The sequence below is a fragment of the Myxine glutinosa genome, chromosome 6 (assembly GCF_964187855.1).
Source record: "Myxine glutinosa chromosome 6, kmMyxGlut1.1, whole genome shotgun sequence".
Classification (NCBI taxonomy): Eukaryota; Metazoa; Chordata; class Myxini; order Myxiniformes; family Myxinidae; genus Myxine; species Myxine glutinosa.
Window position 1 is genome coordinate 163038562 of NC_136266.1, and position 15761 is coordinate 163054322.

General features: G+C 44.0%; 1 protein-coding gene across 2 annotated transcripts in view; it reads left to right on the plus strand.

The window, feature by feature from the left end:
* The window catches only part of LOC137428960 (tetratricopeptide repeat protein 39B), a 133895-nt gene that overhangs the window by 96373 nt on the left and 21761 nt on the right, over nucleotides 1–15761 (plus strand). For both annotated transcript variants that reach the window (XM_068118879.2, XM_078780856.1), the window contains 3 exons: nucleotides 7786–7882; nucleotides 13765–13830; nucleotides 14092–14200. In XM_068118879.2, the coding sequence (XP_067974980.2) occupies nucleotides 7786–7882; nucleotides 13765–13830; nucleotides 14092–14200 (272 nt within the window). The remainder of the gene's footprint in view (nucleotides 1–7785; nucleotides 7883–13764; nucleotides 13831–14091; nucleotides 14201–15761) is intronic.

A 15761-nucleotide genomic window follows, 5' to 3' on the forward strand; every position in this document is an offset into this window, starting at 1 on the left:
TCTAGTTCTCTCCTGTTTCAGCTTTCCTGCCTTCTGCCCAGGCCTTGGTGCATGGAGTCATGTGGAGAAGACCTCACCATACAATTCACTCTCTCAGCCTGGAATATTTCATGAAAATCACACTTCCACTGCTACCTTGGAGGCCCTCCCCATGGCTCACAACTCTGTGTCAGGCCTAAAGCATGCCATAGCCCTTCACAAATCAAATCTACGTTTCAAACGGCTACACAGCTGACTCCGCACGTGAAAAAGCTGAATGCCTCAACTCTGTGTTTGCCTCTAAATCTTGTGTCCCAAACCCATCCCTCTCTGTACCCACCGTACCCAGTCGTACCCAGCTGCTCCTGGTCTCTGTGTCCTTTCCTCCTGACAAGGTGGAAAAGTTTCTATCAAACCTCGACTCTGATTCTGCAACTGGACCTGACGGCATCAACCCACGGGTCCTAAAATCCTGTTCTTCCGCTCTTTCACTCCCTCTCTCTGTTCTCTTCACCCTCTCTTTTGCTCAAGGTCATCTGCCAGCATCTTGTAAATCAGCCAATATCACCGCTTTGCACAAAAAAGGTGCAAAAACAGATCCCAGCAATTACAGAACAATCAGCCTTCTCCCAATTATCAGCAAAGTCATGGAATCCATCATTGCTTCGGATATGAAATCTTTCCTCTCCTCCAATGGCTTGATCTCTGATCATCAAGTTGGTTTCAGACCTGGTCACTCGACTCTGGACATGCTGCGTCTGCTGTCTCAACAATGGATGGAGGTCCTCAATGCCAAACAAGAAATTTGAGCTGTCTCCCTTGACATATCACGTGCCTTCGATACGGTCTGGCACCCTGCTCTGCTCACCAAATCTCATCCTTTGGTATCCATGGAAATCTCCACGCATGGCTGGTGGACTTCCTCTCTAGTCGTAGTCAACGTGTGGCCCTAAATGGGTTTCTCTCATCTCCTCTTCCTGTTCAGGCTGGAGTTCCCCAAGGCAGTGTTCTGGGCCCTGTGCTTTTTCTGGTCTTCATCAATGATCTCTCTGACTCTCTTGAAAATCCTCTCTATCTCTTTGCTGATGACTCCACTCTCTGCCGCTCCATTTCTTATCCCTCAGATCAGCAGTCTGCAGCCTCCTCACTCTCTGCAGACCTGGACAAAATCACAGACTGGTCAAACAAGTGGAACATGTCTTTCAATCCTGGCAAATCTCACACTCTTACAATGTCTCTCCGAAAAGACCGACTGGACAACCCTTCCATCCACTTTCTGAATAATCCTCTCCAAGAAGTTCTGTCACTCAAGCTTTTGGGTCTCACTATCTGCCATGATCTTTCCTGGGAAAACCACATTTCAAATCTGGCCTCCAAAGCCAGTCGCCGACTGGGCATCCTCCGTCGTGCGAAGTCTTTCCTTGGCACACCTGAGCTCCTCACCACATACAAGGCTTTCATCCGCAGCTCAATGGAATACTGCTCTCCCCTCTGGGCTGGTGCTCCTGCCTCACACCTAGCTCGTCTTCACGCTGTTGAAACCAAAGCGTTCAGAATCATTGGAATCTCCCACGATGAAGCTATCTCCGAGGGCCTTTCATTTACTCACCGCAGGCAGGTTGGTGGTCTTTCCGTCTTCTACCGACTCCTCTCCGGCCTTGCTCCCCCAGCTCTCTCTGGGCTCTGTACCCCAAATATTCCTACAGGTCGCACAAGATCTGCCTGCAACCCTCTTATGGTTAAACTGCCAAAATCAAGACTCTCTGTTCACCTTCACTCCTTCATTCCTCTTTTCTCCCGCCTCTAGAACAAACTCGCTCACTCTCTTCAATCCCACTCCTCCCTCCGGGTCTTTAAAACAGCTGGTCACCACCATCTCTTATCTTCCCCCATCCAAAACCTTGATCTTTTCTACCCGCGCTAATTTCACCCCAAAGCCACTTTTTTGAAATACCAACTTCTTTCCTGGAAGTCCTTGGTGTCTTTGTATTTTATACTTCTCCCCCCCCCCCCTCCTTCCCACGCCTCCTCCCCCCACGCCCTCTCCCTCCCACAGATCTCCCGATGTCCCTGCTCTCAAATGTTGTGTTTGTGTGCTTCCCCTTCTCTCCCCATCTTGTCTATCGCTCCCCTTTTTGTACACCGCACCTTTCCTATGCCGTCTCCAGGCATTGCAAAACGTCATTGCCGGGCACTGAAGGGGGCTCGGCAGTGACGCACGCTGAAAGGGAGTAGTACTCAGTTTTCACCCTGGTTGTTTTCTTGCTTTCTTGTTTGTTTGTTTGTCCGGGCGATATCTCAGCCATCCTTTGAGCTGGGAAGCTGAAATTTCGGCACAGTAGTGAGCAAGTCCTTTGTCAAAAACACTATTTTTTTTTTTTCATTAATCAAATAATTGAGGAGTTATTTAATTATTAGCGATTAATTAAGTACTTATTTAATTAATCAAATTTCCTTTCTCTTCTGACCATTAACTCAGGCACCTTTTGAGTTAGGAAGCTGATATTTGGACATGCCAATGACCAGGTGATTTGGCTGCAAAGGCTATTTGTGATTTATTAATTAATCAATTAATCAATTAATCAATTAATCGATTAATTATTTAATTATTCGATTAATGACTAAAACTTTTTTTTTTTAATGTTACAGATTCTGATGAAATGGTGGTGGTTTATGTGTTCTTTGACCGAATTGATTAATAATTTAATTTTTTTATGATTAATGTTTATTTATTTTCATTATTAATCATTTATTTATTTTCTTTCTCATTTGGCCAATATCTCAGGCACCTTTTGAGCTCGGAAGCAAATATTTGGACATGAGTGACCAAGTGATGTGGCTATCAAGGATATTTTTGATTTATTGATTAATCATTTCATCTATTAATCATTTATTGATTAATCGATTAATTATTTATTGATTAATCAATTAATTATTTAATTTTTTTATTAATGACTCATTTAATTAAATTTCTAAAAGATACATCTTCGGATGAAGAACAAGTGGTTTAGTTACGCTATTAGCCAATTGATTAAGAAAATATTTTGTGATAATCTTTTATTGATTTTCATTATACGATTAATCAATCAATTAGTGTATTCCTCTCCCCCTCCCAATGCAGCCTCTCGGAGCTGCACTGCGGTATTGCCGGGCGCCGGAGGCGCCCCGGCAATGCCGCGCTGTAGGATATTTAATTATTTGGCATGGGGGCGGTGTACTTTGAATGTATCTGTACTTGTTATATACTTTGTTTGTCTATTTGATTTGTTTGTGTGTGTTGTGGCACTCTGTGTGTGTGTGTGTGTGTTTGTGTGTTTGTCTGTTTGATTTGTAAATGTTAGTTAGCTCTTACACGAGCCTCGATTCTGTATACAAAAAAAATAAAAATAAAATCTGACCTTTTAAATCTTTTCTCATTGTGGAACACCTGTTAACAGCTGGTTCACATCTGACGTCTAATTAATCATCAATATTTTCTTTCTCTCATTCATGATTGAATTGAGTTGAATCATGAATTCATGATTGAATTGAGTTGAGTCATGAATTCATGATTGAGCCTGGTGTTGGCTTAGCGGTTAGGGTGCCGGCTTGGGATCCAAGGATCCTGGGTTCGAATCCCGGTGGATCGCTGAATTAACACCAGGGGGGTTGACTCAGCCTGTCATCCTTCCGAGGTCGGCAAATTGAGTACCAGTTCACTGGTAATTCCCTGTGTGTCGCAAGAAGGCAACTCACAGGGTTGGCGGCAGGAAGGGCATCCGGCCATAAAACATTGCTTCAAAAAGGGGACCACGGTGCCCAAAAAAAGGCCAAACCCCTGCTCTGTGGGGAAAAATGACCCCTAAAGGTGGTTCTTCTTCTTTTCTTCTCATTCATGATTGTACAACTATAGGGACAACGCTAAATTCTCCAAACCATCTCTATTAATCTTCTCTCTCACCCCTTCACAAGCAGCTTCCTACACTCTGAGTTTTAGATCTTTCACGTGGAGACCTATTTTACGAACCTTGACAATTTTTGTAAAGAAGAAGTGGAACCTGATTGAGGGCACCTCTAGATCACTCTTTAAGACTTGTAACAAGTGTGTGCCCACCCTTGGGCAGGCCATAAGTTATCATTTTGGAAATCTCGAGGCTTAACTCTCCAATTCATCTCCTTCCTCAATATCATGGTGGTGCTTTGTCAAGTCTGTTTCTTGCAGGTGCTCCTCCTCCATGTCCTCCCTACTCCAAATGGCATCAACGCAGACTATGCTCAAGATGAGGCTGAATGTAAAAACTTGGTACTTGTCTTCAAATCTTGTGTACCCAACCCGTCCTAACACTATCCTGACCTTACCTTGCCCACCACTCGTACCCATTGCCTTCTTAACTTTGTGTTTCTCACGGAAATGCTAGAAATGGTTCTGTCTAGCGTCGACTCTTCATCGGTGATGGACCTAGATTGTTTTCCGGTGCTGCTCTGCGACTTTTACTTCTCATCTGTCTGCTCTTTTCAGGCTGTCCTTCTTTAGCCACCTCCCATCACCCTGGTAGTTAGTAGCTACCTTCACTGCCATTCACAAGAAGAGTGCAAAAATGGATCATCTCAATCACATGCTGATAACTGCCCTCCTCTATGGGCTTGTGCCCCAGCATCACCCCTCTCTCTCTTTCTCTCTCCCTCTCCTGGATTCTGAAGCAAATACAGCTCTCAGAATTATTTACATCTCCCACTATGAGACCAAAGCTCTAGGCCTGTTGCTTTCATTACAGACAAGTCGGTGGGCTCTCTGTTTTATTACTTTTCCAAAAAACTTTTGACAAGTATGTTGATCACTCCGGTTTGTGTGTTTGTGTATTTGTTTGTCTGTCCGGTCACTTATACTTGCCTGCAGGTCACAATTTTAAACTGATCTTCACGAAACTTCACCAAATAGTAGAGTTGGTGGTCCAACAGAATCCTATTTATTTTTGAAGTCAAAAAGTCAACATAGGCCAAAGGTCAACCACTTTTCTTCAAATTTCTAAAATCCTCAATTTTCATTCGATTGACTTGAAATTTGAATAGGATTTGGATATCAGCTAACTGAATTCAACCACCAACTATTTTTAAGGTCAACATAGGCCAAATTTCTAAAATTGTCAATTTTCATCCGAATAACTTAAAATGTAAAGGCGATTTGCGTATCAGGTCATTGAATTGAACCACCAATTAATTTTGAGGTCAGAAGGATGCTCTGAGTGCCATTCCACTTTGTTCTCTTTTGCCAAGTGTTGCTGTATGAGTGAATATATCAATGAATGATCGTTTTAAGGCCATTTCCCCCCGCTAGAGCGGGGGCTAGCCTTGCGGGCCCCATGACAATCATGGTTCCCTGTTTGAGGCAATGTTTTTATGGCCAGATGCCCTTCCTGATGCCAACCCTTAGTCGCCTCTTACGATGCACAGGGATACGGTGCACCTATTCTAAACCGGGGTACACACCGGGATCATTCATCCCAGCAAGCTGATGCTCAATTTGCCGACCTCGGAACGATGACAGGCTGAGTCAACCCCCCTGGCGTTAATTCAGCGATCGACCGGGATTCAAACTCAGGATCCTAGGATCCCAAGCCGGCACCCTAACCGCTAAGCCAACACCAGGCTCTGTGAGTTCTATGAGTGAACTAAGCCAAAATCAAATTCGAAGTGATTTTTCATTTTTGTTTGTTTGTTTTTTAGCACTTCATCTCTTTTTACCAACTCATCTTAAATTTTGATATCGTTCTTCTAAGCTAAACTTTAGAGATCTTGGTAGCTGTGTAATGGATACCTAAACAGGATGGAGGTGTGGCAGGCACCCCTTGTTATCAAGATCCTTGTTTCAAAGCGGTTTTGGTCACAATTCCATTCAAGATGTGCTCGTTGTACTCAATCACGGAACAAACTGCTAGCTCAACTCCTGGAGGAATCCATTCTGTCTGAGTGGTTCCCTGTTATTGTATGACCAACATTCTAGCCCTGTGGGATAGGATGCATGTATTTATTTGACCATGTACTTCAGCCTTCGGGTTGATGTACATGAGTACACTCGTTTGACAAGCTGTGTTGGATTGCGTAATTCCGCTTTGTGGCCAAGGTGCATATCCTCAACTTTGTTACTATGTTTTGTTTTATTTTATTTATTTTTACCATTTTCATAACAATGTTGATGATGGCCAGTGGTACCCAATTATTGTATGGTCATGCGCTCTGGCCCTGCGAGCTAGGATGCACGTGTTTGTATGGTCGTGAACCTTGGCCTTAGAGACAGGATGCATACATGTGTACACATCCTTGGGCCCGAAGTACACTTCTTTTACTTTGTTATAATGTTTGATTTCATCACCTCTTTATATTTATATTTAAAACTAGCCGAAAGCACCCGGCGTTGCCCGGGTTCTTTTTGAATGAATTTACTACTAGAATGCAGCTTTTACTCGCGGCCGTAGAAGATTGACTACTATAATTCAGCTCAGCTTTTAATTGCGAAATGGGCCCAGCCTGGCTGAGGCGGCCTCGATCGGCCTCACCACCTAGCCTATAACTTTCCCGGGGCCTGTCCTGACATTTTTGGTTCTTTTTGAATGAATTTACTACTATAATTCAGCTTTTACCTGCGGCCGTAGACGATCGACTACCATAATTCAGCTCAGCTTTTAATTGCAAAATGGGCCCGGCTCGGCCGATGCGACCTCGACCGGCCCCGCCACCTAGCCTTTAGCCTTCCCGGGGCCCGTCCCGACATTTTAAATTATTTTTGAATGAATTTACTACTATAATTCAGCTTTTACTCGTGGCCGTAGAAGATTGACTACTATCATTCAGGTCAGCTTTTAATTGCAAAATGGGCCCAGCCCGGGCGAGGTGGCCTCGACCGGCCTCACCACCTGTTCTAGCCTATAACCTTCCCGGGGCCCGTCCTGACATTTTTTGTTTCCGAGGTTTCTTCCTATCTTTCACCGTTCAGGAGATTAGCGTGTGCAGACAAACAAACAAAAACTTTCATTTACACCATTGAAAATAGATAAAAGGCATCACTTACCAAGGTGACTGTCAGTAAGCAAGAAACGCATCCATGGATTGATAGTGTTTGGGTGGATTGGTATTCCCCAGTGATTTGGCTGGTGATTTGTTAATGAAAGGCTTCCAAAGCCTATGTACATTCACTGTGTGTGCGTGTGTTGTGTCCGTGTGTATGTGTGTGTGCGTGCGTGTGGAGTGCATGCATGTGCATGTGTTTCAATTAAACTCTACAGCTATTCGTGTGGAGTACTGTATTTTATATATTTTGTATTGTGCAAGAAGTAATTCTTAAAATTGTTTTGCCAATTTTATTCTGTGGTCATAGTGGTTATTAATGAGCTCTAAATCCTCTGTAAACAGTTTCTTCTAAGCAGTGCAGTAAAGTGAATCAAGTGAGGAAATTGTACGTCTTCCAGTGAACTGCATTTCAGTTCATATCGGCCAGATTTGAACGACGTGACATGAACTGAAGAATTGAAAATGTTATTGCAGATGCAGGTTACGCTGAAATGTTTCATTCCCGGACAGGTAAACGTTTAATTTATGAGACGTTAATTCACACTTTTAAACTATTTAAGTGTTACATCAACAAAAGGCAGAGGTTAATGTTCATACTTCAAGAGCACTGAGGACTGGAGGGGGAGTTGTGCATACCTCAGCTTATTGTAACTCTATTTAGAATAATACTTTTCAAGTTAACACTGAAAACTTGTGCTTTCACCAAATCTCAATGTTAAGAAAAGTAACGTTATCTTGTCCTCTTCCTTTGTTTTTTCTCAGGGAATGTGAACAGCTTCTGCGGACGGTTTCGATGCACGGACAAACCCAAACGCAGTTCCTGGGTGGGCTTCATCTAGGAATTGGAATGTTCAACTTGGTGACTCCTTCATACATTCATCTCTGCACTTTACATTCTCCATTCCTGTATTTTACAAAATTTTTAATACAGTTTATCAAATTATCTTGTTTTAACTATCTCATCAATAACATAGGCTTTTACTCCCACACTCCTCTCCCCGATGTTGAAAACTGTCGGAAGGACAAAATATATTATTTTGTTCTTTGTATTTGTATCCACCGAGAAAAAAACATTGTATGACATGACAGGTGGGGACCATTGTATGACATGATGGGTGGGGACCATTGTATGACATGACAGGTGGGGACCATTGTATGACATGATGGGTGGAGACCATTGTATGACATGACAGGTGGGGACCATTGTATGACATGACGGGTGGGGACCATTGTATAACATGACAGGTGGGGACCATTGTATGACATGACGGATTGACGGGTGGGGACCATTGTATGACATGATGGGTGGGGACCATTGTATGACATGACGGATTGACGGGTGGGGACCATTGTATGACATGACGGATTGACGGTTGGGGACCATTGTATGACATGACTGGTGAGGACCATTGTATGACATGACGGGTGGGGACCATTGTATGACATGACGGGTGGGGACCCTTGTATGACATGATGGGTGGGGACCATTGTATGACATGACGGGTGGGGACCATTGTATGACATGACGGGTGTGGACCATTGTATGACATGTCTGGTGGGGACCATTGTATGACATGTTCGGTGGGGACCTTTGTATGACATGATGGGTGAGGACCATTGTATGACATGTCAGGTGGGGACCATTGTATGACATGATGGGTGGGGACCATTGTATGACATGTCAGGTGGGGACCATTGTATGACATGATGGGTGGGGACCATTGTATGACATGACGGGTGGGGACCATTGCATGACATGACGGGTGGGGACCCTTGTATGACATGATGGGTGGGGACCATTGTATGACATGATGGGTGGGGACCATTGTATGACATGACGGGTGGGGACCATTGCATCACATGACGGGTGGGGACCCTTGTATGACATGATGGGTGGGGACCATTGTATGACATGATGGGTGGGGACCATTGTATGACATGACGGGTGGGGACCATTGTATGGCATGATGGGCGGGGACCATTGTATGACATGACGGGTGGGGACCATTGTTTGACATGACGGGTGGGGACCATTGTATGACATGATGGGTGGGGACCATTGTATGACATGACAGGTGGGGACCATTGTATGACATGACGGGTGGGGACCATTGTATGACATGACGGGTGGGGACCATTGTATGACATGACGGGTCAGGACCATTGTATGACATGATGGGTAGGGACCGTTGTATGACATGACGGGTGGGGACCGTTGTATGACATGACGGGTGGGGACCGTTGTATGACATGACGGGTGGGGACCATTGTATGACATGACGGGTGGGGACCATTGTATGGCATGACGGGCGGGGACCATTGTATGACATGACGGGTGGGGACCATTGTATGACATGACGGGTGGGGACCATTGTATGACATGACAGGTGGGGACCATTGTATGACATGATGGGTGGGGACCATTGTATGACATGACAGGTAGGGACCATTGTATGACATGACGGGTGGGGACCATTGTATGACATGACGGATTGACGGTTGGGGACCACTGTATGACATGACTGGTGAGAACCATTGTATGACATGATGGGTGGGGACCATTGTATGACATGACGGGTGGGGACCATTGCATGACATGACGGGTGGGGACCCTTGTATGACATGATGGGTGGGGACCATTGTATGACATGATGGGTGGGGACCATTTTATGACATGACGGGTGGGGACCATTGTATGGCATGATGGGCGGGGACCATTGTATGACATGACGGGTGGGGACCATTGTTTGACATGACGGGTGGGGACCATTGTATGACATGATGGGTAGGGACCGTTGTATGACATGACGGGTGGGGACCGTTGTATGACATGACGGGTAGGGACCATTGTATGACATGACGGGTGGGGACCATTGTATGGCATGACGGGCGGGGACCATTGTATGACATGACGGGCGGGGACCATTGTATGACATGACGGGTGGGGACCATTGTATGACATGACAGGTGGGGACCATTGTATGACATGACATGTGGGGACCATTGTATGACATGACGGGTGGGGACCATTGTATGCAGGACTTGCAGGAGTGTCGAGAGCCAGCATGGGCCCGGAGGCTTAAAAACTTTGGGGCCCTGACTCCCACCCTTTCTCTCTTTTATAACTTTTAAAGGAACTTTCTTTAATGAAAAAGAAATCACTTTTTTAAAACAAATGGTCACTTTTATTTAGCCATATGATCGAAAATAAAGGAGATAGCGGGACGTTTGGACCGATCGAGTCAATTCGCACCCTCGACTGTTGAACACTATTTCTCCATAACATTGGCAAAACATGCGTGTGAAGATGGTTAACAATTTTTTTTGGACAAAGAGGATACAAACCCATTTCTTTGTAATGCAGATTTCTGGTTAATACCCATTTTCTGTAAAGTTTGAACCTGTACCATTAACAGCGGTATAAAATGTTGTTTTGTTTCCGGCAAGAAGGCAAAACCAGCTTCTGGGTTTAAATGTAACGATGAGAAAATGAGGATGAGCAGATGATGGGTTTCACTGTACTGTTTAAAAACAATTATAGGAGAAGCTCGGAGCCCTCAACGGACCCCGGGCCCCGAGGCAGCGACCCCCCTGACCCCACTCTCGACGCCCCTGATTGTATGACATGACGAGTGCCCGAGTGGGGACCTAGCAATGCTTTCACTCAAATATTTGCATCTTCATTTCCCTTACATGCAGGACATTCATCATCAAAACTAATAACATTCTTTTGCACCTTATACCGTCATGGCGTGCATAACAAGGAAGGAATTGACACAATATTAAGGAAGGGCAATGGAAGTAAAAAAAAAATGTAAAGCAATGTGGGTGGAGATAAAGCTCTGACCAAAGAAATGCATTAGAAGATGAGATTTCGATTGGAGGGAGTGACAGGACAATCCATGGATAAGGATGAAGAGCAAGAAGACACAAAGCTGGGAGTTGGTGTGCTAGTGCATAGAGCAATGACAAGATAGGAGGTGTTCGGACATAGGGGTGAGATGGTTATATGAGGGCAGAGAGGTATGAGGGTGCAGCAAAGTGTAAGATGATGAAAGTAAGAATGAATATTCTTATTAATGTGATAGGTCATGGGGATGCAGTGAGAGTTGTGAATAACTACTCTGACAGGGGCGCATTGTACTGGTTCAAAATGGGAAAGGCAATGGCGGCGATGCAATAGCAAATCAGTATATGAATGAGAGAGGGAACCATTGATTTGGAAGTATGGGATGAATTTTGTGAAGGTAAGAATTCACGGTTATTGAGGAGTCCAGGGTGAAGGAAATATTGCACTTTTGAGAAACTGGGGTAAGAGAGTCGTTGTTGAAAGTGATTTCGGGAGTGAAGAAGAAGAGGAGGAAGAGGAGCAGGGCTCAACGTCAACCCGATGGATGTGGCAGTGGGACACTTGCTGCTTTTCGAGTGAATTTTGCGTCCATTAAGCTGTGAGCTGGAGACGGAGTTGTGCGTTATTGGTGTATCAACGATAGGGGAAAGCAAAAGAGTGAATTGAACTACCGAAGAAATGGATGGAGATTGAGAACAAGAACAACCCACTAACTGAACCATGGAGGACACCAACAGAAACAATGAGTGGAAGAGATTACAAATTTTCAATTATCTGCAAGAAAGAGGAATCTGCAAGATATGAAAGCCAAGAGAGAACGCTATCCAACATCCTTGGAAGTGGATGGTACGTATTTACATTAGTGGGTTTCAAAGTGTAAAAAGCATAAGAAAAGTCAAGGAGAATGTGTAATGTGTATGTGCAGTTGTATCATTGTGATTTGGCAATAATATCATTGTTTGAGATTGGAGATGTTTCTGTGGAGTGGTGGTGAATGTCTGATTGTTGTGACTTAACGAGGTCATGAACGGGGAATAGGGCGAGGGTCTGTGGGAAGTTGAAGCGCTCAAGGAGTTCGGAGGTGAAGGAGGAGAGGTGGGCGATGGAATGATCCTTTCTTGAGAATCCCTCGTAAGCTCGCTTCTGTGATTTATCCATTTGAAATTGCCGGTATGTCACAATCCAATGTCCCGAGTATTCCTTCCTCTGCAATCGGAGCCAAGGTAGCCGTGCATCTTCCATACGCCGAGCCTGGACTGTCAATGTTGTAAGTCCCCTCGGTGATCGCAGCTCCATTTCTGATGCCTTTGCTTGTGCTATGGATCTCATTTCTAAAAGTCTCATTTCTCAGACCTCAGCTCATTTCTCCTCCGGCAATGATCCTCCTTTCGCTTATCGTCTTTATTTCCCTTCAACCAGGTAGTGTTTAAAGCGCAACGTGAGCAAAATGTAAAGTTTAAAAGCATTCCCAGAAAACTATGAAGCTCGATCCAAAATGCAAACGCAATCGGGTGAATGTGCCATGAAAGCAAAGCAACGACAGCATAATGGTAAATTATTGGAACAATGTCTTGTTGATTAAATAAGTGGTGGAGAAACAAAGCCATTCAGCATCAAATGCATGAAACTCCCATGTCGACCTCAAAATATTTCGTGGGATATTGCAAATGGATTTTTTTTTCTTTGTATACAAAGTCGAGCCTTGTGTAAAAGTTAACACATACAACGCATAAAAACATATAATAAAGGGAGTGGGAGACGAGAGGGGGAGAGACAGGGAAGCACAACAACAGTAGAGAACACCCAGCGGGCACACGACGTTGTTTCAACGTCGAATAACGGTTGGAATGAGGTTGCGACGTCGGACAACCAAAACCCAACCTGAGACCAACGTCGTTTTGTCAACATTAATACCTACATCAAAACCGAGTCATTCAACGTTGTTTCACCGTTGGCAACTTGGCTTTCAATCGACGTTGAAAGTGTGACATTGTATCAACGTTTATTCGACGTTGGAAAAGTATCAATGTTGGAAAAACGACGTTTATTCAACATTGTAAAAATGACGTTGATCCAATTTGCAAATCCAACTCGTTTTCAACCTCGGGTCCACGTCGAATCGTGACGTTGATTCAACGTGGATCCAATGTCTGTGTGCCTACTGGGCAGGGACATCGAGAGATCTGTGGAAGGGAGAGGGCTGGGGCGGGGTATATCTTCATCACCCCACAATGGTAGAGGGCTGGGAACCTTCATCACCCCACAATGGACTAAAACTTGTTCAAGGCATTAAAATACATTAGGGTCTAAAGGGGTCTGAGGGTGATCTTGACCCCCCCTAAATAGGTATGTGTTTTCTTCTCTGAAACTACACACACAATTTCGCTGAAACTTCACCACAACCTTCATCACCGCCCATGATGTGCTAAAGTTTGTTCATGGCATTAAAAAAATCAGGGGTTTGCCCCCCAAAATGGGTATTTACTTTCTTTTCCGCAACATATTTTGTGGGTCACCCACAACAATTGCCCCTATTTTTGTGCGCGTATCTGTGTGCTTTGTTCTGTTGATTTCTTGTGTTGTATTGGAATCCAGCTTTGTCTTTTCTACTCCACTCAGCACATTTATAATGCTCAATAGGTGTTGGGCTATAATGACATTCAGCTTCCCTCACCCCGATAAAATAGGCCTTTTTATTTGCAAAATGAATTATGTCAATGATGACTGATTGGTGGAAAAGTGTTTTTACTGTTTTTTTTCGGAATGGCCAAAATTATTGTTGGATTTTGAACCCACTTCCACTATAAACACCCATGGTATTCTTTGAAACAATCTTGTACATAAGTCATTTTGAACAATGTTTTTAACATTTACGTTTGTTTCGAATCTAGATGCTTTCAATGTTGCCAACACGAGTTTTGCGACTCCTGGAGTTCATTGGATTCTCTGGTGATAAGGTAACTAATTTCTTACTGATCTTGAGCTCATCTTGATGTGAATCATTCCCATAGTGAGACCGAATTGTCATGTATGGGCCATGTTTTTATTAGGTGCGCAAAATGGTCTAATTTCTGACATTTCGCATGCCCTCTCCCTCCCCTTCCATTACTCCCCCCATTGTACAAATATTTTGATTCGGTACTTATTTATTATTTTATTTTATCTATAAATCTGCGTTTTTGTCTGGACTAATTTATTTGTGTCTTGTGGTACTGTAGGCAACCGGGCTGGCTCGTCTAGCTGAGGGTGCCCAAGGTGGATCGCTCCGCTCTCCACTGTGTGCCCTTGCATTGCTCGCCTTCCATTGTTACATCTGCATTGTTTTGGGTAATCACCTCCCACTGCACGCCTCTTCACCCTCCCACACACCTCCTTTCTTTTCTAGCAACGTAAGCTCCCCAACTTTTCATTTGTGTTACACATTCAGTCCTTTAAAGTCCTGGAGGTGGCCTAAACAATTTTAATGATATTGACATTCGCGTGGTGAGGAAACAATACGAGCAACTATCAACAATACGAACCTCACTATTATAATGACATAATAAGAATAATAATGGAATCTAATAATCTTGTACAACAACTGGCAAACCACATTTCAAAGTTGGCCTTCAAAGCCAGTCGCCGATTGGCCATCCTCCGTCGAACAAGGTCCTTCCTTGGTACACCTGAACTCCTATCCACCTACAAGGGTTTCATCCGCACCTTGGTGGAGTTCTACTCTCCCCTCTGGGCACCCATGCCTCACGCCTTGCTCAGCTTAATGCAGTGGAACCCCCCCCCCCCCACCCCCAGGTTTCTGCAGGGTTGACACGGTGCACCATCAACCCCCTTCTGGTGAAACTACCTATGTCCAGTATCACTGCTCGCCGCCACTCATTTGTTCTTCTTTTCCTGCCTGTGGAACAAATTTCCACATCCTCTTCAATATCATTCTCCGCTCCAGGTCTTCAAGACGGCTATTCACCGCCATGTCAGATCATCCCCAATCCAAAACAATTTTATTTTCTACCCCCCTTAACCAACTCGCACACCTCACTCCAAGCACTTATCCTTCCAAATTTGCAGTTTTTCCCTCCTAAGAGTTTCCTTCTGTGTCCATCTTGTCCTTTCCTGCCCCCATTCCTCTCCACACCCATTTTTTGTCCAAGACTCCCTCTATCTTGTCCTTCACATCTGCTGTTGGTGTCGTTGTCCTCTCTCTCTCTCTCTCTCTCTCTCTCTACTGTACCTTTTGTCCTGTTACGTCATGATCCGTTCAGTGTACTAGCTCTTCCATGAGCCTTGACTCTGTATACAACTTTTTTGAGGAACTTGGAGCGATGGTATCTTCTATATAAAAGTGAATGAGGCGTTGTTTGTTTGTGATGCTACTCCTCTGTAATCCCAAGGTTAATCATGAGAAAATGTAATTAAAGTATCACATATTTTACCACGATGCATCTTACTAGGGGTTTAAAACAGTCATGTTCTCACAATTCATAACTTATAAACACAAGGCACCACGTGGCGCCATGTCCGAGGGTCGATCCATATGCTTCATAAAAAACCAATTTTATTCAGATTTCAACCCAGATACCTATATAACTAGTGAGATGGTGAACTTCGATCATTAAATATGGCATCAGATGTGAAAAATAACTGTTAATTAAGACATTACAATGATCGGTAAGTTCGGAAATTCCGTGATAAATATAAACAGATACCACGGTCTAAGGGAGGTAAATGAATAAAAGGTGTCTAAAGGGTCTTAAAAGGTCTAAGGGTTCTAAAGGTATAAAGGGTCTAAAGTATTAAAAGGTCGTTCCAATAGTATGTAATTAATAGACGTAGTCACGCTTCCTAAAACATACAAACATACAAATTACAGATAATTTGATTATAGATGATT